At 44.0% G+C, this 22,835-nt stretch overlaps 1 protein-coding gene across 1 annotated transcript in view; it reads left to right on the forward strand.

Moving 5' to 3' along the window:
* Positions 1-22,835, forward strand: part of St8sia1 (ST8 alpha-N-acetyl-neuraminide alpha-2,8-sialyltransferase 1) — a 122,009-nt gene that overhangs the window by 71,192 nt on the left and 27,982 nt on the right. Inside the window, exons 3-4 of the mRNA XM_028757594.1 lie at positions 10,424-10,533; positions 18,564-18,656. Coding sequence (XP_028613427.1) covers positions 10,424-10,533; positions 18,564-18,656 — 203 coding nt within the window. The remainder of the gene's footprint in view (positions 1-10,423; positions 10,534-18,563; positions 18,657-22,835) is intronic.

Raw genomic sequence — 22,835 nt, forward strand, 5'->3', positions numbered from 1 at the left:
CCCCCCCCCCCGTGCATACTCTTAATTACACTGACGCACTGTTGGTTCATACAAAACTAAAACAGTGTCTGTTGACCACTTTGTGTCTGATATGAGTCTCAGTCCTCAGAGTTTATGGAGTGGCCCCAGTGTTACAAATGAGAAGCCCAGGGGATTGTGCCTCAAGAGAGTGGGAGGTGACAGTGAAGCTGAGAGTCTTGGTGCAGGCTGGTGAAGGTTAGAGGTGACATTCACTAAGACAGTGGTTCTCATCCTTCCTAACACTGTGACCCTTTAACACAGTTCCTCATGTTGTGGTGACCCCCCAACCATAAAATTATTTCCATTGCTACTTCACAACTGGAATTTTGCTACTGTTATGAACTGAAATGTAAATACTTTTGGAGATGGAGGTTTGCTAAAGGGGCCTCCTCCATATCTTTGAAGACCTTCTTAATGCTACTTCCAATGAAGGCTGTACAAGGGTAGGGGCTAACGGCGGTGGGTGAGCCGGTCCTTCCTGCTCTCAGTTCTACCGTGGAGAAAGCTTCCTGCTGCTTTTGAAATGTTATGCGCTTTTCATATTTCCTTACACCAGGAGGAAAACAATAACTCCTGTCATTTTGATGACTTTTGAAATGTGGCCACGCACAAGCCTGGTGTACGGTCCAGCCTCTGCCACTGCTCTGCCATTTGGGAGACAGAAATGACATCAGCACTAGCTAATTAACTTGTCATTGGCTATAAGATTTTCCAAAAGTCTTCCAAATGGTCACATGGAATCAAATCATATGGAATTGTGTCCTGAGCTAACAGATTAAATCAAATATGCAAAATTTCAAAGTGATGCTTTTTATAGTTGCTTGAGCAGCAAATTTTAATGGACAAAGTACCCAGTTTATGATGGGCATGCAAGAAAGAGGTCCTGAGTTCAATCCCCAGCACCCACCTAAAGTCTGGATGTGCTGTTTCCCTGTGATTCCAGTACCCAGGATATAGAGGCAGGAGGGTTCCTTACAGCTCTCTGCACAGCAGACATACTCAAATGTGCAAGCTCCAGGTTCAGTGGGAGACCCTGTTCCTAAAAGATTAGGTAAAGAGTGGTTGAGGGAGACACCTAACATGACCTACACACACACACACACACATACAGACACACATGCACACACACATGCACACTCACACATAGACAGACACACAAACATACATAGACATATACACAAACATACAGATACACACGTACAGAATACACACATGTATACACATACAGATACACATGCAACATACACATACATACACAGACACACATATGCATACATACACACATGTATACAGACACACATGCACATTCACACAGAGACATACAGACACACAAGCACACATATACACAATACAGATATACATGCACATACATATAGACACATACAGATACACATGCAATACAGACACACACACACACACACACACACACACACAAGTAACCAGTATATAAATATCCAATCCATTCAATTTCCAAAGTTTACGTTCTTTGTAGAAAACATCATGCTAACTTTCCTTTTCAAAATCACAAGCAGAGAGGAGAGTACAAATCTTAGCATTAACATTTTTGGGAAAGCATTCTTACATAATTACAAAACTGTTCTGCAAATATTCTGCAGTCAGTACTTACATATCCCTAGAGAAAGTTTGGGGTAACATTTGACGAAGAAGTCATGAACTAACTATCTGTAATAAGAAGCATTTTTCCTTGAAATAAATGAACTAATTACTAGATGTTTTTCGTCACAAAAATGCTCATGCATGCAAAGCCAGAACACAACTGAAATTGATTTGGACTTCCAAATGCTTTGTCAAGTGGCTGAAAAAGCAAACGCATTGCTAGTTTACCTCCTGGAAGGAACTAGGGTTTCTTTGACTCAATTTATGCCTATTTTGCCTGACCAGCGGGTACCATGCTTGTTAGGGATTTCTTCTGGAAAACTGTTCATCCTTACTTGAAGAAATGAAGCAGTTGGGTAAGACACACGATTGTATGCATCTGAGGGATATTGGTGGAGGGTTGGGGCTTAATTGGTGTGTTGCTTCCAATATAATTAGGTCCTTGAACGGGGCGGTACAATTAAATATGTTGAGGGGGCATAATTAGATGGGTGGATGATAGTGTAATTACATTCATAAGAGGGGCTATAATTAGATATGAAGAAACAAGAGGGTATATTCAGATGCCTAGGTTGAGGGTATAATTAACATATGTGCAAGAAATTAAATTATGTGTGTGGGTGAAGTATAATTAAGTGTGGGCATCCATCTCCAGTGGTAGGTGAGGGGACAGAGAAATGACCGGTCTGGGTGCAGTGATGTGTGTGTTGATATCTTTATGGTCAAAACCTGGAAAATTTCATGAAGGAATGTGGTCACATGTTTTGACATTGTGACTAATCGTGGTTGACGTGGTGGTGACAACCTTTTGGGTCACTTAAAAGGTTAGCAAAGTAAAGCCTCTACCTGTCTAACATGATTTCCACTCTCTACTTAATGCTGGCAGTTGGCTCTTTCCAGTAGTCTTCAACAGTGAATTTTTTTTTTTCCAGCATTGATTTGTTACTGGCGAGGAGAGCTTGCTCTCTGTGGCCATCAAAGAGAACGGAGGTTGGAGGGAAACAGTGGACTGAACAGACAAATAACAATAGTAGAACCTCATTACTCTCACCACTGACAAAAGCAAGAACCCTTCCCTCCAGCTTTATCCCCTTTGTATGGTCAAGTGTGGAAAATTATCATCAACTCTTGACTAAGAGAGTTCCAGCTGACTCCATGTATAGTGAAACCGGACAACCTTCGCTTATGGCAGCTTAGTTGTTTCAAACTTCTAAAATGGTATTGGTGCCCAAGTAGTTATGATATCCACCCTACAAAGGGCAACAGAGAAAGGGTATGAACCATAGCTAAAAGAAAAACTAGAAAGCGGTGCAGAAAGCAAGGAGGAGTGGGAGGGGGAGGGGAAGAAGAGGAGGGGCAGGGGGAGGAAGAAGAAGGGGAGTGGGAGGGGGAAGAGGAAGAAGAAGGGGAAGGAGGAGAAGGAAAAAGAGGAAGAGTCGATGGCAGGTAAAAAGTCATTCAGCGTACTGAAGAACATGATGTCAAAATAGGAAAGTACAGTGAAAATTCTAACAATCAGATCTAACCTATATTATATGTAAAAAAAAAAAAAGTGGAAGGCTGTATCACGCCTGCAACGTGGAAGGCTGAGGCAGGAGGATCGGGAGCTCAAGGCAAGCCTCAGCTGCATCAGGAGTTGAGGGCCAGGCTGGATAACATAGTGGACCCTATCTTAGAGAGCAAAATCCAGCTAACTGGGAGCCAAGAGAAGCAGAGCTGATTTTGAGGAGAGCGATGGAAACAGCAGGGAGCAAGAGCCATGTTTTATTGTTTTTTTTTGTTCTGCTTTGACACTTTTGGTCCAGTGATGAGCAGTGATATGGAAGTGTCAGCCACGTGAATCCCTTTCTCCTAGCTTGCTTTTGGTCATGGTGTTTCATTGCCGAAATGGTAACTCAACTAGGATACTCGTTAAGACAACTGTGTGTCTAAGAGCTGTAAGCAGCTTCACTGACCACTTTGTACCAGAAACTGAGGTCATAGCACTGGCTCTACTGCTGGGCCTCCGGGGGTCCATGACCCCGCTCTCCTGTGTAGACGACTCAGGCAGGAAGGGAGCGCAAACGCACCTGGCTTTGTGCACGGCTCTGGTTAGCTATTTTTCATTCACTTAATTATAAAGCCATTCAGGGGTTTATTTATTTATTTATTTATTTGTTTGTTTGTTTGTTTTCGAGACAGGGTTTCTCTGTGTAGCTCTGGCTGTCCTGGAACTCACTATATAGACCAGTCTGGCCTCGAACTCAGAAATTCGCCTGTCTCTGCCTCCCAAGTGCTGGGATTAAAGGCATGTGCCACCACTGCCCGGCCATTCAGGGGTTTATAAATAAGTGAATGAAATAATATGGCTTTTATATGAAATAATAATGGCTTTTATAATAAAGCCATTCAGGGCTGCGAAAGCACAAGCCCCCAGGCTTAAGTTTTAGATGTTAATGGATTTTTTTCCCCCACAGATCATGTTTTGGTCAGGAGTATTTTCACTCCTGTTGGCTGTTGGCATTTGTTGCTGACAAAATCTTCTGGCTTCTGAGGCTGGCAAGATTTCTCAGCAGTTAAAGGTGCTTGCTGTTCAAGCCTGGTGGCCAAAGTTTGATTCTTATAACTCACCTAAAGGTGGAAGGAGAGAATGAATGGAACAGAGTTGTCCACAGACTTCTTATCAGGGCACCATGAGTTACTCTGTGCCCACAGCACACATTCAAAGGCACAGATAACTTTTTGAAAAAAGTCTTCTAGCCTTCGAAAGTATTTCACTATCGTTCCTGGTACAAAACACCTGAGAGTCTGATTCTCATTGACATCCTTTTACTAAGTCCCTGAAAGATTATCTACTGGATGAGAAGCCGCAGCCTCTGCTTGGTGCTTCAGACATGCACATTTTAGCCTCAGTACTCTGTATGGTCCCGTCATTTTGTTAGAGCCTGGTTTGTGTTGTACTAAACTGAGGTGTAGGAACTGGGCGTGTCCCAGCTTTTCTGAACAGCTCCAGCTTATAATAGGTGTTTATCAATGGTTGTTGAAATGAACCTAGAATTTGGTTACCTGAACTAGAGAGAGGCCCAGATGATGCAGTGTGTAGAAGATGGTAAGGGGGGGGGGCCTCTCAGGCAAGACCCTGGTCAGCTTTGCAAATCACCTACAGTTTAGCAAGTGATAGGATTTGTTCTTCAGGTTTGGAGATGAATTGATCTGTCTGCTGCATCAAAAGGAAATCCCACTTTCCATCCAGGAAGAGCAGGAAAAGGGTCATTTGTATTCACTCATGAATTAAATGGCATTGGCCCCCAATAGGCTCATCCATTTTGACGCTGCATCTCCAGTTGGTGGCACTGTCTGGGGATAGTTAGGAGGCGCATCCTGGCTGGAGGACTGGCATCACTGGAGGCCAGCTTGTGTGTTCACAGCCTCTCCCTACCTGCTTTTTTCTTCTCTTTTTTTATGCTTGCATTTGAAGATTCCTGCCGCCATGCCTCCCACCAAAATGGACTTCATCCTTCTGAAACCGTAACCCAAAATAAATCCTTTCTTCTGTAAGTTGCATTTGGTCATGGTGCTTTATCACAGAAAACTATTTAAAATGCCCAGCCATCAATACAAAGGAGCACACTGGTAAATTCAATGTGATCGAGGATGCCACACAACAAGATGAGAAGCCACAACTCCATAAAACCTCATGCTTTTTAAATCTCAGGCTTTTTATAAGTAGGTGTAGTAGATACGCTCACAGAAATGGATGGGTTGAAAATATAATTCTGTTCAAAATCTATGTGAGTCCTCTAAACTTGAGGTTATCTCACACAAAGATGGACTATGCGTTATAGCAGAGTTTTAGCAAGGTGTTATTGATTAGTTACCCTCTCCTTACTGTGAGAAAATACCCTGAAAAAAAAAAGCAAGCAAGCAAGAAAACAAACAAACAAACAAAACCCAACTTAAATGAAGAAGTAGTTTATCTTGGCTTACATTTCCAGAGGGACACAGTCCATCACTGCAGGGATATATTACAGCACCAGGGAAGGCATTGGTCGGATCAGGGGGCTGGCTGGTCACGTTGAATCCATACTCAGGAAACTAACAGGAAAGCAGAAGTAGAACTAGGCAATAAAGACACAAGGTCTGCCCTCCAGTGACAAACACTTCTTCCAATGAGGCTCCACTACTTAAAAGTTCCAGAATCTCCCCAAACTGCACCGCCAGCAGGAAATGAGTCCTGAGCCTATATGGGGGCTTTTACATCCAAGTCACCACAGTGATAATTTGCCCTGTGAAGGAACTTAACTTTATGTATAGTAATGTTGATTTTCTATAAGTAAGTGCATCGTAACATATAAATATCATATATGTATATTAAACTTCACACTTTCTAGGTGATGCTCAATGACATCCCCCTCATCCAGTTCTCATAGTGATTCTGGGAGGGTGATTGAAGGGTTGTCCTCTACTTGCTTCTCATGGGCCGAGGAGCTGAGGTGACTGAGAAAACGGATTCTAAATCGATTGACCTCATCTCTGTATTTTATCTAATATGTCCTAATTGATCCTTTCACTTAAAATAAGAGCTTTTTATTAATATGAGCAAGGGTCTGACCTATCAGCTTAGTACCATACTTGGATACAGCAAATGTGCAAGGAGATTCATCAGAAAGTGCGGCACAGAAGGGCTTCATAGAGACACTCTCTCAAAATCATAAGATACACATGGTCTGTCCAGTATAATATGTACTGAAAGGAGACTCCTTGCTATTCTTCATTCTGGCCAGCACTGACCATTGCAAAGTACCCTGAACCCAAATTAGAATAAGGATATTGTTATCTCACTTAGCTAGATGAACAGTCACAGTATTTTCTCTCTAAGTTTCTTCGTGCTGAAAGCTTTGTACAGTTTATTGTCCACTGGTGTTTTAGCATTGCCAGCACAGTGTTCTCAGGCACTAGAGAGAGCTTTCCCAGATGCAATCAGTTTCCTCTGTGAGGCCAGCAGTTAAGAAAATGAAGGAGCAAGCAAATGTCAGATGAAAGTCAGAAATAACTACGTTGCCCCTAAATCCTAAGGTTTTGCTTGAGGTCTTTGAGGGATGGCATCCACGAAGGGTAGAGACACATACTACTTAATCTTTCTGCTAATGAAATGGTTTTTCATTGTTAAGATAGAGTTAGACAGTTAAACAAATCACGTTGTTGTCCTGTCCCATGAGAGCCCTTGGAATTCAGAGTTGACAAGGTTTAGACGAGTCCATGGACTCTGCTAGGAGGAGACAAGAAATAGAAACAGGGAGAGAGGTGAGTGGGTTGCTGATGCCAGTCAACTCCTGTTCTCATGGAGCCCTGCATAGCATGACCTCCCTGTGGAGACGCGGAGCAAGAGACAAAGGCGCTCGGCATCTGCCTTACCATCCCATAACCTGGTTATCTGGGAGTTGGAGGGCAGCCTATGTCCTCCAGGTCTTCTTATCTGGGGCCCAGATTCTCACCAGAAAACCTGGAGTAGCCAGCCCTCTGTGTTCAAGGTCTCCCCTTTAACGACTAAGGGACTTGAGGCTAGCATTTATACATCCTATTATTAGTGAGGAATATCTGGAATTCCCCCCCCACCCCGGCTTAATTATCACAGATACGGCTGTGTGAGACCCTTATGGTGTATATTCACATGTTAATGACATTTTTCTTTTGGCATATGTTTTTCTATTATATATCTGAATAGATATACATTTATAATCCTCCAACTCAGCAAACTCAGGTCCATTTTCTTACCCGTGCACCTTTCCTGGTCAAGGATACCTGTGGTCTTCATGTTGTCCAGCCCTGTCGTGGCGGTCTCAGTGTTATGGCCCTTCATCTTTTAGGAGTGCTTGGTGTATTTCCCTCCTTCTCAGTCACTGCCTTCCTTTGCTGGGTTCCCGAAGCTCTCTTCTTCTTTCTGTTCTGATTCTGGGCTCTTGGATCTAAATAAATACCTGGTCCCTCAACACCTTTGATTCCATACAGAGCGGCTCCCTTCCTGCTCATCACCTGCTAGACTAGGCCACTTGGTAGTCACTTGACTTTCTCAAAACCGAGCTTTTAATCAGTTCCCCAGACTCTTCCCTGCTGTGATCATCTATAGTGCAGGAAACAGCTGGTCATCTGCTAAAATCAAAGGTACCTTCCCCCCCCCAGTCCTTTCTTTCTCTGCTTTCTTTCCTTATTTCCTCTCTGCATACCAGCAAATCCATTTGACACTTCCAACAGGATCCCTCCAGAACTGAGGACTCCCGTGGCCTCTGTCACCTTATTCTAGGTCACTCAACTCCCTGGATGTCACAGCAGACTCCTCCCTGGCCAAACACGGTTGAACTTCAGCACGGATGGATCATAACACTACCTCTCTGCCTGTTTCCGTAGACAGTGGCTCTCATCCTGGGATAACAACCACTGTCTTTACAGTACTTTACCCCCACTCACTCACTCAGCTCCCCACTCATTTCCCAGGAATCTTTACTCCTCTTCTAGTCCTGCTGACTCATCTGCAGACAACAGAGGCTCTTGCCCCTCTATCTCACCCCCAGGAATGTTCCCTCCTCAGGGTCTTTCCACCAGGGGACCCTACCCAGATCTACTTCCACACATTCTCAAGTCCTACAGACATCTGCTCAGGGGGCTTCCTGTGTGTGTGGCTGGTCACCCTGCTGACCTTGCAGTTCCTCTCAGGAAGTCTCTGGACTTTCTCCTGCCAATCCCCTTTTCTCTCTCCACAGACTCCCTCACCGTCTGTCCCATTGTTTATCCCTCCACATTCCTTCACCCTTCTCTATTTTCTCCAGTAGAGTATGAGTCTCAAGGGCATATATTTTGTACTTGATCTCCACCACTTGTAGGTCACAGTCAACACTGGTGGGTCACACACAAGCCACCATGAGCATCAGAGCCTAACTGTCCGCGTCACTGATGATAGACAGCACCGTGGTTTAAGTGTTGATTCCAAATGTCCTTTGAGGAATGCCTGAGAGAAGTATTTGTGGTCCTGAATGAAGCTGTCAGTTGTTCTCTGTTGCCAGTCTCTCCTCAGGCACCCCACTCTGTCGTTTATTGGAGTAATCTCTGCTGTAGGAATGCAGACGATTCTTTTCTCCCAGTGGGCAAATGCTTAGGCATCACGCTTCAGACACTACATATTTATCACCAATATTTACGCAGCTCTGGCTGTTCATTTTACTACCAGAAACAAAGGGACTAAAATCTTCACATATTGGACTAATTGCTTCCTTCAGCTACCAATGAAAGCAGAGACTCTTGGGAATTTTTTTTTCCTGGTTGAGTTATTACCTCACGCCTAGACAAGAGCCTCGTGGAGTTAATTCCATTTTATCTTTGGTATAGTCTGTGTTATTTGTATTCCAGTCACCCAGTATGGCCTACCAATCTAGTCATTTTCTAGACCAGTCGTGTGTTTACAAAGTCTTTCCCCAAAGAACTCTAACAACGGTGTTCTGTTCTAGTCACTTTAAGGAGCCCAGGTACCTGGCAGTTCTTGCTGACCCAGCTAGAAGGGGCCAAATGATTCATTTCACTCTCAGGGACTATTATGGGTTTCCATATTCCCTGACACTATAAATAGCGCCCCAGGCTGGAGCGCTTAGGCACACAGAACATTTTCTTTGCAGTCTAGCTGGATATTTACAGGAGAAAGTCACATGCTGTCTGGTTTGACACAAGTCATCTGCCCCTTAATGGCTCCCTAGTTCCACACAGAACCACCCAGGGTGTTCTGCTTACAGCAGTGCGTGTTCTTCCAGCAAACATTATTGCCTCTGTTTATGCATGCGTATGTGTGTATGTGTGTGTGTGTGTGTGTGTGTGTGTGAAGGCCAAAGGTCAACACTGTGTATCTTTATCAGTTGCTTTCTATCTTAATTTTTGGGGAAGGATCCTGCCCTTACCCTAGAGCTGATGATTCTGACTGGCCAGTGAATGCTGAGATCACCCTGATTTCAACCTGCTGCCCTCCCCTCCCCCACTCCATGCTGGGATTCCAAGCACACGCAATCACATCCAGTGTGTGCACAAGTTGTGTGTCTCACACCCCGGTGCTCATGCTTGCTGGGCAAACACTTGATTAGTGATCTCCCTAGTCCTCCTCTTATTCTTCAAATGACAAAGCTTTGTCTGTGTGCTGGGGTACAGTACCACCTACTGCTTCTTGGTGCCATGCCACAGTTGGCCTGTCTTTCTCTTCAGCAAAGTCAGCACCTTCGTGGTACAGTTTAGTTTGTGACCTAAGATCAGACCCTTGTCACCCCGTTCTCTCTTCATATTCCTCACTGTGAATCTTGAACATCTGTGTTCTTCTGGTTGTCCCCAACAGTTAGCTTAAGACACACCCAGAAACCTTCAGGAACAAATGGCTGCTGTGTCACTGGAATCACACAGGAAAACAGAATTCCTTTGACTCTATGTCCTGTTTGATGACTTTAGAAACAATCCTGTGTTTAGTTTGGACTTTTCTGCTTTCCCTAGCAAACATCCTGTGCTAGGTGCTCAGCCAATTTGAGAAAGAAAAAAGAATGTTACATTTAAATATATTCTAGGGACGTTTTGTTGTTTCTGTTTTGTTTTATTCTCCCCCCTCCCCTCAAAAGAAATAGGCCAGCTTGCTTCCCAACAAATCAGTGACATCCTTCTTCCTGATACTCTTTTTTTGCTCTGCTGGGACATCCTTCAAATTCCTCGGGTCTGCTGTCTATAATGATTTCAGAGCAGTTGTGTGTTCTTTGCAGTGAAAACCCGCCTTGTTTTCTGTTGCTAGGCAACCCCCTTCCAGCTGCCGTTGAAGAAATGTGCGGTGGTGGGAAACGGTGGGATTCTGAAGATGAGTGGCTGCGGCCGTCAAATAGATGAAGCAAATGTTGTCATGCGGTAAGAGAGAGTACTCACGGTGGGTGTGGCCTCTGACTCCTCCCCCTTCCCCCCAGCACTCCCATAAGCGCCCCCTACACCCCACCCCCCAACCCAGGAGCCTTTCAAACCTAGTGGCTTGCAATTAAATTCCTGTTGCCTGTCTTTAGCTTCTCTTCAAGGGTATATCAGAAAGGTTAGGAGTGAGCCAAGGGGAGGGCTAGGGAACTTTCCCCAAGAAAGTTCAAAGCCAGAATGCTCCCTTAGCAGAGGTACTGCTCTGCTGCTAATAAGAGCAGCAGGGAAAATCATGAGAGCTCAGATCTTCCCTGAGATTATATAGTTGGGTGATTAAGACCTTGAAAATTGCTCTTTCCTCGGGGCTAACTCTTTATGAATAAACATTTTAGTCTTTGTACGTGTACTCTTTTCTTCTTAGTTTTCCACAGAAGTATTTGAAAGAGCCAGTGCAATTTAAAGTCAGGGAATTTGTGTGTGTGTGTGTGTGTGTGTGTGTGTGCGTGTGTGTGTGTGTGTGTGCGTGTGTGTGTGACTGAAACTGGCAAGAAAGGTCAGGGAGACAACTATCCATAAGAAGGAAGCTTGTCTAAGGAATGAGCAGCACAGGGCGTGAGCTTTGATGAAGGGCAGTGATAAAACTGCTAAGCTTGACCAAGAAAAGACACCTTCAGACTGTAGACGGCCAGCCTGTGCTTGGCTGTGTCTGAGCAGACACTGTGAGGGCACAGCAAGTGACCGCCTTGGGGCAGATGGAGTTTGCCTAGCTGAGGAGGAAGAAAGGCTCAGGGTCATGAGGGAGGGCTTTGGATAGAAACCATGAGAGGTGACACTCCCGAAACCAAGTCAGGCTAGAGTGGGCTTGCATCGAGAGAGGTGTGATGGAGGAAAGGAGGAGCAAGTGACAGGGTCACTCAGGCAGGGGTTGTAGAGTCGGGGGCGAGGGTGAGGGAAATGTAGAATAATTAATGAGATCAAGGCTAAGCATGGCCCCTGCAGTCCAGAGTTCCGCTCACCCGGGGCATAGGGAATAGTGTGGAGAAGGAAAACATGTCTCGTTGAGGAAGCAAAGGAATATTGAGCGGTTGGGAGAATCTTTCAGATGAAGCCCAAAGGTTCAAAGACACGGGAATGACTATGAGCCAGGAACCCAAGGATGCTGTAACCAGGAAGGACTCAAGTTTGATTCTTAGCATCTACCTAAAAATCTAGGCAGAGCTAGGAAGGTGGAGACTGGAGGATGCCTTAGGCTTATTGAGCAGCCAGTTTAGTTGAATTAATGAGCTTCAGGTTCAGTGAGACCTTGCCTCAAAATGTACAGTGGAGAATGGCTGGAGAAAACCCTGTTGTAAACCCCTAGTCTTTACATGCACACACACACACACACACACACACACACACAGAACATACACATACACACAAATAAAAAAATACAGACACAAACACACACACAAATACACATACAAACACACACAAACATACAAAAACACACAAACACACAAAATATATATATACACATACACACACACAAACACACACCAACATACAGAAACACACACAAAACACACACATACCCAAACACACAAAACACACACATACACAAACACACACATACACACCAACACATACATACACAAACACATACAAACACAGAAACACACACAGAGACACAAACACACACAAACATGCATATTCCCCACTAGCACATATGTGCAAGATGGGGGTGGGGTTCTAAGAGTTCTAATTCATACTGGAGCACTGAGCTATCTGAGGGTATTTCGAGTGGTTCCAGTCTCCTAGAGAGTTCCACACACCCTCTTGGAAGAAAGCTGCTTTGCCATCAAGACATGTTCTCACTTGGTAAAACTTGAAGTGGGGGTGTGCTGTAGAGGTGAGGGAGAGGTAGTGTCCTTCCATTCCTGCCTTTCCTGCAAGTGGTGCTCTAATGGGTGCTGCTTGGGTGTCATGGAACATGGAAGAAGGTGAAGAGAGATGTTTTAAGTCAGAGGAGTGGATAAAATCCCATGGGCAGCAGAGTCAGAGGAGGGGAGCCCCACTGATGTCAGGCACGCACTCCAGCCCCTGGTTATTCCCTGAGGCTGAAGAGCTAACAGTGAGCACAGGGTTGGCAGGTCATGCCTCACGGTTGACCAGATTGGTGCCTGCATGGTGTGGTTTTTTACCTCTGTGAGGATGTTTGAGGACGGGGAAGGAGACATCCCTCAGTCAGCCCTGGTTTTCTACAGTTCTACGAATACTGTGTGGTGGTTGTTGTGTTTGCATCGTTTCTAAACCTTCAAGTTGCTCGAAAGCACAGCTGAGGTGCTTTCTCCAAATATCCAGTGAAGAAAAGTTAGAAGAGGTTATAAGGTAGGAGCCTGGTTCAGCAGCTCTAGCAGGCCATGTGTAACTAAGTAGTCCCATGGTCCTGCCCTCACTGGCCCGCCACTGTCTAAGTTCTCATTGTTTCCTACATGCCTGCTAAGTCTTCCCTTAAATTGCTAACCTGCTCATCCAGGAGAGTGCATACTTGCCCTCAGGGGAAACTGCCTCATCCTGGGCAGGAGGCTTATCCTAAGAGATTTTATTTGCCTGGATTGATGAGCTAAGAACTTTTCTCCTGCACTAGCATCCGAAGTGTAGACACAAGATGAGAGCAGAGGTGCTAGTCTCTCCTCTTGCTCTGTTACTCACAGCCCTAGGGAGGGAGGCATCAAGTTTTTTAGATTCTATTACTCCTGATGTGTGTGTCTATGCATGTGGGTCTGAGTGTGTATGTGAGAGAGTCTGTGTATGTATCTGCATATATTGTTTATGTGAGTGTGTATGTGTGTATGTGTGTGTTGTGTGTGTTTTGTGAGTATGTGTGTGTGTTGTATGTGTATGTGTTACATGTGTGTGAGTGTGTATGATTGAGTGAGTGTATGTATATGTGTGTGTTGGGGTTGTGTGGAAGAGTATGTGTTGTGTGTGTATGTGCGTGAGTGTGTGGGTATGTGAGTGTATGTGTCTGTGTGTGTCATGTGTGTGTGAGTGACTCTGTGTGTATGTGTGAGACTACCATTAGCAGGATGAATGTTTCAACCTAACATGTAGAAGAGCATGTCTAAATGCCACAGGGGATTATCTCGTGCTGCCCCATTTTTCCCAAATAAATGCAACTAGGTTGGCCTTTTGCGAGATCTGGTATTGATACCACACAAGCTCATAACGACTGAGTGTCTGGGTTCAAGCTTCACTGTATAGCCTTCACTGTGATGCTCACAGGATGAGCAAGGGGAGGAAGTAGACAGGAATTCAGAGAAGACATCATTATACTCAGAGCTGTGTGTCCCTGTTCCTTTGATTTCCTAAACAACGCTGTTTTTTATAACGCATTTGAAATATTAAAAAGGCTTAGTGATGGCTAGTACGTGGGAGTACTGAGTGTTTTGTTATTATTGTGTGTGTGTGCCAATACTAGTCGTGAAAGGACTTCTTTATGACGCTCGTTCCCTCCTTCCACATTTATCCATGTTCCAGGTCATCAGGATTGTATGGAAAGCATCTTCAGATATTGAACCATCTTGCTAGCCCAAGAGTAATACTAATTGATAAGTTATTTTTTAAGTATAACTTGGCAACTAACAGATCTATTTATGAATAGGTATTTAGCATAGAGATTGGGACATAGTTAGAAAACTAATAAACTATTAGATTTTCAAAATGAAACATTTAGTGAGTAAATGGAAATTGGAAAGCGTGTGGTATGGGCAGATGAAGCTGGGAAAGGCCTGCCTACCCGGTGTACCCAGATCACAGCTGAGAATGTCCCCCAGGGCTCCCTTCAGCCATTCCAGAATGTTCTTTGCATAGACATTTTGTAAACATATCCTTCAAAATGCTAAAATGCGAATTCTCATTTTTTTGAAGTGTACATTTATTGTTTAACAAAAAGCAGCACTTTAAAAATAACCCCATGGGGCTGGGCATGTATCTCAGTGGGTAGAGTACTTACATAAAACTGGATGTGGTAGTCCCAGCACCTGGAAGGCAAATTAGGGTCATCTTTGGCTATATTGTGTACTTGAGGCACTCTTGGGTTATAAGAGACTATCTTACAAGAATAGCAACAGCAACATCCACCACCAACTCTTGAATTCAATTTCTCTAGAACATTTACAAGGCAGAAGTATTAATAGTGACATGTTGAAGACAGACCATATGGTTCTTGGTCACACTATGGTCAGACCATGGTGAGTCTTTTGGGTTATATTCATAGGAATTTCACATACATACACACACACATACACACACACACACACACACACACACACACACACACACACACACCTCTTTGTTTTCTCTTTGTTGAGTTTCCTATTCATTTTTCATCCACTCTACTCACCAGTTCAAAGAATTTCTCATTCTTCTTTGCTTGGATGTCTGTCCGGATCAGAGGCATTACCACTCTGAAGGCACTTTAAGCCGCTAATATCTCTCAGTTGTGCCAACAAGCAATAATGTAAACTCTGGGACACTTTACACAATTACACCTTATTAGAAACAATTTGACTGTGTTTAATGGGCCGTTTGTGTAAATCCATGTAATTATCAGTTTAGGAATTGAGGAATAAAATCATAGTGCATTTTTCCTAAGGAAAGAGATCCAGAATAGGCCCCTGTTGTTTGTGCTACAAGGGAGTATTTACTCAGAACAGAAAGCAGATGTTGCACCAATGTGCACTGTCATCAGATTTCAGAAAGCCACATATAAAATCTCTCTTGCTATGAGAACCCCTCTGTTACAGGAAGAAGCTGCTTCTGTGAATTTTACTGTTGTTTTCGTTTTGGGGTTTTGTTTGTTTGTTTACTAACAAAACTTTTCTTGAGGTTTTACTCTGAGGTAGAAGATATAAATGGATCCAGGCATATGGATCATGGAACATAGAAGGACACATGTTGTGGAGATATTTAATCTCAACTAAGGGCTTCTACCCTGCTTTTGATCATCCAGTTCCCGGATAAAAGATACACAGCGTTTATATTTATAATAAGCCTTAATCAGCACTGATGCTGGACAGATACCTACCCTCTATGTTATTAGAATCTATTTCTCCATTGATAACCCCATTTAATAATTTGTCATGTTCCATCTGGGCAGCTCTTAACTCCAATTAGCTCGCCCTCATGGCCATATTTTTATGACTCATCTACCCCAGGATGGCTTCCTCCTCTCCTTCCCTTTTCTCCTCCCTCAAGGTTCTCCTCCAACCCCAAGCCTGGAAACCGCAAGCCCCGCCTATCTCAATTCTGCCCAGCTATAGGCTGCAGGCATCTCTATTCAAGTCAGTAATAACTTGGGGGGCAAGGTCACATAGTGTCACTTGAGTCTACATACAGACTTTCTGTGGGAACCCAGACTTTAGGGGCCAGTATTTACCATTACACTGCGAGCAGCCTCTGACCAATTCCCTACAGACACAAAATGTTTATACACGAAAGCTAATTTGTTATTGACAAAGCAGGTTACTAGGACTCTCTAGCAAAGGTTAGAAACTACAGTTCATTCTCAGATGTCAAGGCAGTCAAGATCAAAGCCTCCTTAAGAAACACATCCAAATCCTAGCTTGTGTTTTAATTGGGAGCCATCTTGTCTTTGCAAAGATCAGTTAAATCATGTAATCATGCAATCAGAATCTGATCCATACTGTGGCCCGATGTGGCCTGGTATTGATGTCTGAGTCCACTCTTCCACAATGTTAAATCATGCAATCATGCAATCATGATCTGATCCCTACTGTGGCCCAATGCGGCCTGGTATTGATGTCTGAGTCCACTCTTCCACAAGACTCCTCAGGAAGCCATATGGAGTGTGGTATCACCATGAGCTTGGAGATTCCTCAAGAGGGCACTCAGTGACTTGTTCCTCCTCATCTTTCCACAACCCCCACTGTTTGGTTTCAATGAGCATTCACCAAATCACCAGCTAGATGACTGACCTGTGCGTGGTTACCAGAATGCAGTTTTTTTATTACCCATAATAAGATGAAAGGGAAAATTTAAATCAACGTGGAGACAGTTCCGTCTCATTGGCCTTGTGTGGTTGGAGTCACAAGGCTCAAAGGAAAAAGGAGCTGGGGATGGGGGCAGATCAGCTGACAGGTGTGTGGGCAATTTCATCTCCCAGGGCACATCAGTAGAGAAAATACAGCAGTTCAAAGAGACCAGAGTATTTGTTTGTAAAAACAACTTTTTCTATAAATAAATGATACAAGTTAGACATGCCTTGATGTGGCAGGAGTCAAGTCAGATGAGTGGCTGGAAAGGAGAGAATTTATACTGTGTACAAAAATCAGATTTCTGACATGATAGTTTTGAACCTTTTTTTGGCATCAAAATAGAGACTTTCAGCTCTTAATCCTTACTATGGTCCAGGAAGGAAGGTAAAGTCAATATCTTAGTTTCAGTTCATGGAGGAACTAAGGCCAGAGAAACGCATGAACCTCCTGATGCCCACAGAAGGTCATGCACGGCTGTTGGTGTGAAGCAGCCATGTTACCCACTGTAATACAGTCATAAGGCATCGTTACCAAGGGAAACAATTAGTGTAGGGACAGAGTTTGGGGGCGTAAATGGGGTGACTGCTTCCTCTCACGGAGAACATATCACTTTCAGGCTGGTGATATGGCTCAGTTGGCAAAGTGTTAGCCATACAAGCTTGAGGATCTGAGTCCACACCCAGTGCTCAAACAAAGGCCAGGCATGGTGGCATGGACTTAGAGTCCCTGTGCCATGAAACAGAGACAGGAGGATGCCTGGAGCTCACTGGACACTCAGTGAAGCTAAATCAGTGAGCTGTAGGTTCAATGAAGAACCTCGTCTCAAAAAATAAGGTGGAAAGAGGTGGAGGAAGATAGTTAATGTTGACTTCTGTTCCCACATGTGCGAGCGTGCGCATGCACACACACACACACACACACACACACACACAAAACTTTTACTTTTGCCCTTGACAGAATAAGGATGATACAGAGCACCACAGTTTGTTGGGTAATGATCCCTTGTGCCATTGCCTAACCTATACCTTGGCCACATATACAAAAATATTCACGAATTAGGTTAGCCGAATAGAACTTGACCCAGAAAGTGCTGCTATAATGTTAATATTTGGAAAATAAAGAACGCCCTGGGTAAGCAGCGTAATTCATCGGTGCTTATATGAAGAGCGTGTGGGTAGTGACATCGGCCCTCTACGGCCCTCTACCTCCTGAGCCCTCCTCACGTCCAGTTTAAAATACTCTCTCCTGCCGCTTCAAGAGCCGCTGCTTTTCTCATTGCTTACAAAGATTTATTTTACTCTGTGTGAGTTTCCATTATCCCTGTGCGAGTTTATAAGCAGCATGTGTGTGTAAGTACCAGCAGAAAACAAAAGAGGGCATTGGATGTCCTGGAGCTGGATTTACAAGCAGTTATGGGGTACCATGTGGGTACTGAGTCCTGGTCAGTTGCAAGAGTGCTAAACAATCTTAAGAGCTGAGTATCATGTCTCAAGCCCTTATTATTTTATTTATTTATTTTTATTTATTTTTATTTTTGACTCAAGGTTTCATGTAGCCCAGGATAACCTCAAACTCAAGTGTGTAATTAAGGTTGCCTTTGAGCCCTGTATCCTCCTGTCTCTACCTCCCAACTATAGGATTGCAGGTGTATGACACCACACTTTAAAAACAGCAAGACAGATACATCTCTTTCCTTTGGTAGATCAGCTACTTCCATTACTTCTTCTAAAACAGCACACACACACACACACACACACACACACACACACACACACACCTGCCAAACCAACCAACCAACCAACCAACCAAGGCCCCCCAGCATTTCGAAGATGCAAATGGCTAATTTATCTCTAAAGCCAGTGAAAAGGGAAAGGTCATAAAAACAGCTACTTGTAAATTGAGTCAGAGTTAACATTCCTATTTGTGTCCTAAACACCAACCTGATTGACAAGTGCGTGAGCCATTCTGAAAGGTCCCTTTCTGCTTTTCTAGGTGCAACCTTCCTCCCCTGTCAAGTGAGTACACCAGAGATGTCGGTTCCAAAACTCAGTTGGTGACAGCTAACCCCAGCATAATTCGCCAGAGGTAAGGCTTCTTGGTTTCTCTTTGTGTGTGTGTATATGTGTGTGTGGTGGGGGGAGGGGAACCAAAGAGGAAGGTTTGTGAAATCACTTACATCTTAAAGGGAGTGAGCATAATTCAGCCTCACTGCAAACAAAGAGGGAAGCCATCTGGACAGGCAGGAAGGATGGAGGAGGGAATCGTAAATAAACTAGGAAGTATTAGCGGCGTCCGTCATCGTCCTCCGTATTTCATGCTTCCTCTGGGGTTCGGCTTCTCTCTGCTAGAGATGGCATACATGACAGGGGATTGAATGTTTTGCTCAGAGCATCCTGCCCACTCATTACTACTCCTGTGTCGAGTGCTGGCTCCGGTCCTACTTTCTGATCAGCCACCGTGAACTGACTTGTTTAAACAAAAACAAAGAAATGACCAGTTTACCATACGCACGCACCAAGACACCAATGTCTTCAGAATGTATAAGAACGTGCAGTTATAGTAGACTGGCTCTACTGTATCAGACCTTCGATGGCAGGTAGAAAATCCTTTTTAAAATGTTTAATTAATTAATTACATTCCGATTATAGCTTCCCCTCCCTTCCCCCCTTTCTCTTCTCCCTTTCTCCTCAAAGAAGGGGAGGCCTCCCACGGACATCAACCAGATTTGGCATATCAAGTTGCAGTAAGATTAGGCACATCTTCTTATATTGAGGCTAGACAAGGCAGTGTAGTTAAGGGAAAGGGATCCAAAGGCAGGCAAAGTCGTCAGAGACAGCCCCTGCTCCTGCTTTAGGAGTCCCGCATGAAGACCCACTGCATGACTGTTACGTATGTGCAGAGGGCCTAGGTCCATGCCATGCATGCTCTCTGGCTGGCAGTCCAGTCTCTGTGAACCCCTATGGGCTCAGGTTAGTTGATTCCGTAGATTTTCTTGTCTCCTTGACCCCTCTGGCTCCTTCAATCCTTCCTCCCCCTCTTCCACAGGATTCTCCAAGCACTGCTTAGTGTTTGTGGGTCTCTACATCAGTTTCCATCAGCTGCTCGGTGGAGTCTCTCAGAGGACAGTTATGCTAGGCTCCTGTCTGCAAGCATAACAGAGTGTCATTAACAGTGTCAGGGTGTGTCAGGAGTGTCAGGCTCCCTGTCATGGCATGGATCTCAAGCTGGGCCAGTCATTCTTATTTGTATTAATTCCAGAAAACTCGGCAGTCATGGTGGGAGCCTTGGGGTCAGTCTCTAGTTAATGAAGCTCTCACTTCATCAACTAGATGTGTCAGAGTGTTTGACAGGCAAGAGAGCACACGGGCACCCCCTTGAGTCTGACCAACTGCACCCCAAACTTGTTTCTTCACATCATATTCAAAATCATTTTAAAGATACTCTCATTTTCTTCTTTGTTACCGGTCTATCTAGTTTGGTTAGCAGGAGTTAAATTGTAGATTTTCGGTTCCTGATGTGTCTCTTACATGCTTTATGTAGACATTGTCAGAATCCAGAGTGCTTTTGGGTGTATCTATCACATCCTCATGTGGAAACCAAGGCTTCGGGGTTTCTTTATCAAGTTAGCTTTCTGTCATAAAGCCTGCCTTTTAGATTTAAGTAAGTGTTACAGTGTCACTTGATAGAATCATCTCCCTGACACCTAATTATTCAACACAAGAGTAAGGTATGGGGACCTGCCAAGATCCTATGCCCTGAATAAGATAAAGCACAACCTGTTTGGGTTTCTTCTAGACATGTTTTTGCCCCACCCTCACCCAGGAGAGGCCTCCTCAGAAGCTGTTAGGCAAGCTTCCTTTTGTAGCCTGGAGTGTCCCTCCCCCCACAACATGAGACTTATTTTCATTCTGTCTCCCCCCCACCTCTCTCTCATGTGTGTGTGTGTGTGTGTGTGTGTGTGTGTGTGTTCGTCCATCTGTGCGCATACGTGGAGACCGGAGGCTGACATTGGGTGTATTCCTTAATTATTTTTCCATCTTATTTTCTAAGACAGGGTCTCTAACTAAATTTAGTGCTTGCTGATTAGCTGGATTGACAGACAGAGCAGCAAAGCCACAGGATCGCCACACCTCTGTCTCCTCAATGCTGGCTGACGTTATAGGTCTCCACTGCTGCACCTGGCTTTTATGTGGTGCCGAAGATCCAGACTCAGTTCCTTACACTTGGGAACAAGCACTTTACATATTTCCCTCATTTCTTAGCAAATATATTACGTACATACTTTTCAAAAATATACTATGTCTTTTAAGGACAGTAACTTGATCCTGTAAAGATCAAAAGAGTTTCTCTCTAAAGTTTACGACTTATGTCTTAGGTGGCGTTCCTGAAACTTCTGTCCCTTCTGCTGACTTCCCTTTTCTCTTCTCCAAACTCGGGGCAGCGTTTCAATGTTAGCACCAAGGGTTAGCCATTCAGTTTGATGTCTGTAGCGTAGCAGGGAATTAGAAACCAAAACCTAACACTAGAATGGAACATAGTAGAGATGAGAAAGAAATGGCCCAGGAGGTTATGACTGCACAGTGCTTATGTGAGAGGCAGTGTTACATAGCGGTGAATAGCCGAGGTGTCAGGACCTGGGTATATAGCTCAGTGGTAGAGAGCTCGCCTACCACATACAAGGCCTTGGGTTCAATCCCTGGTACCATCAATAAAGCAAAACTAAAACCTCCCCGATTTTCAGCCTCAAGCAGACCCGTTCCTGAGGTTTAAACTTCTACACTCACTCTCTTTGTAGCCTGAGTCACTTGACCTCCTTTCTGTCAGTTGAGAATAAAATTATTCATCTCAGGACAATTGAGAAACTGGGATGAGATAACCGAGTTCAGGAAACCTTGCTGATTGATGTCCCAAATTGTTCCTCCAGGTGATCTCTTGTCATAATACATTCTGACCTTGGGTTAGACATACTTTTAAATGCATTATTAAACACATAAGAAAGTCCAAAGGCATCTACTTGTTTTCCCTCATCTTCCCAAATCCAAATACATAGAACAGAAAGTAGGACCCAAAACATGTCAAGGCCACACACTGAAGCTTAGAAGAAGAACCCAGGCCCTAGACACACCACGCTGTGTGTGCCCCATTTGAATTGGAGGAGCGGCTTCATGTGCTTGACAGTAGTAAGCAGCACTCAGTATCCAGTCAGATGCTACATAAATTCATCCAGAGGAACTCTCTCAGAGTTCTCGTGCATCATGTTCAAACAAATGTGTTCTCATAGTCAAACACTACAAAAGCATGCTAGTCATTGAGGCAAAAGGCAAACAAACAAATCACAGGTATAAATGCATGTGTATAAAAACTTTCTAAAATTGTCAGGTACGCTAAGTTACAAGTACAAAGTCATTGTAGCAAAAAAAAAAATGATAAACCAATAAAGAGTAAAATAGCCAAAAATGAATGTGCTAAGCAGATCTTTTAGAAACACATGGAAAAACTGATGAAGTGGATTGACATCAGATTAGACACAGCTGAAGAGAGAATTAGTGAACTGGAAGGAAAAGGAAGAATTTTCTGGGTATGAGATTAAACCTTAGCGTACAGCTGTGGGAGTCCACAATAGACACAAATGTTTAGATGTGTTAATAACTAATGACTAGTGTCAACTGTGAGTAATAGAAATGTATAGGTAATCTTAAACAAAGCAAAAACCATCCTGACCATGGGACTGACCATTATGGGATGTGAGGATGCGCCCCAACCTGTCAGTGGAAACATTTGTGACAGATAAGGGATTTGCTTCCAGAGGAAAAGGAGTGGTAGATTTGAGGTTGACTCCTAGGTCACTCAGTGGCTTCTCTTCTGTCGGTCACTGGACTTTCTTTTCTTTTTGGAAAATGGTTGGAGACATGACAACTAGAGGTTTATAGCTGATGTCACAGCTGAGCCATGACTGGGAGAGAAATGATTTCAAGACGTAAAAGGTGAACTTGCATTTGAATTAGTCTTCTTGGCAATCATAAGAAAGCTAAAAGAAGCAAGTTAAGGTAGAAAGGCTTTTTTTGTTGTTGTTCATGGTTAGAGAAGGTACAGTGAGTCGTGGTAAACAAGCATGGCGGTGAGTTGGCTCATGGTGCTGAGGTGGCAGCATGGTATTGTGGCATCAGGAACACATGGCAGCTGACACAGCTGGAGCTGAGACCTTGTGTGGGTACATCAGGATGCAGAGAGCTAGGGCTGGAAATGGGGCGTCTTATATATCTC

This window comes from Grammomys surdaster, unplaced genomic scaffold (assembly GCF_004785775.1).
Source record: "Grammomys surdaster isolate TR1022 unplaced genomic scaffold, NIH_TR_1.0 126176, whole genome shotgun sequence".
Taxonomy (NCBI): Eukaryota; Metazoa; Chordata; class Mammalia; order Rodentia; family Muridae; genus Grammomys; species Grammomys surdaster.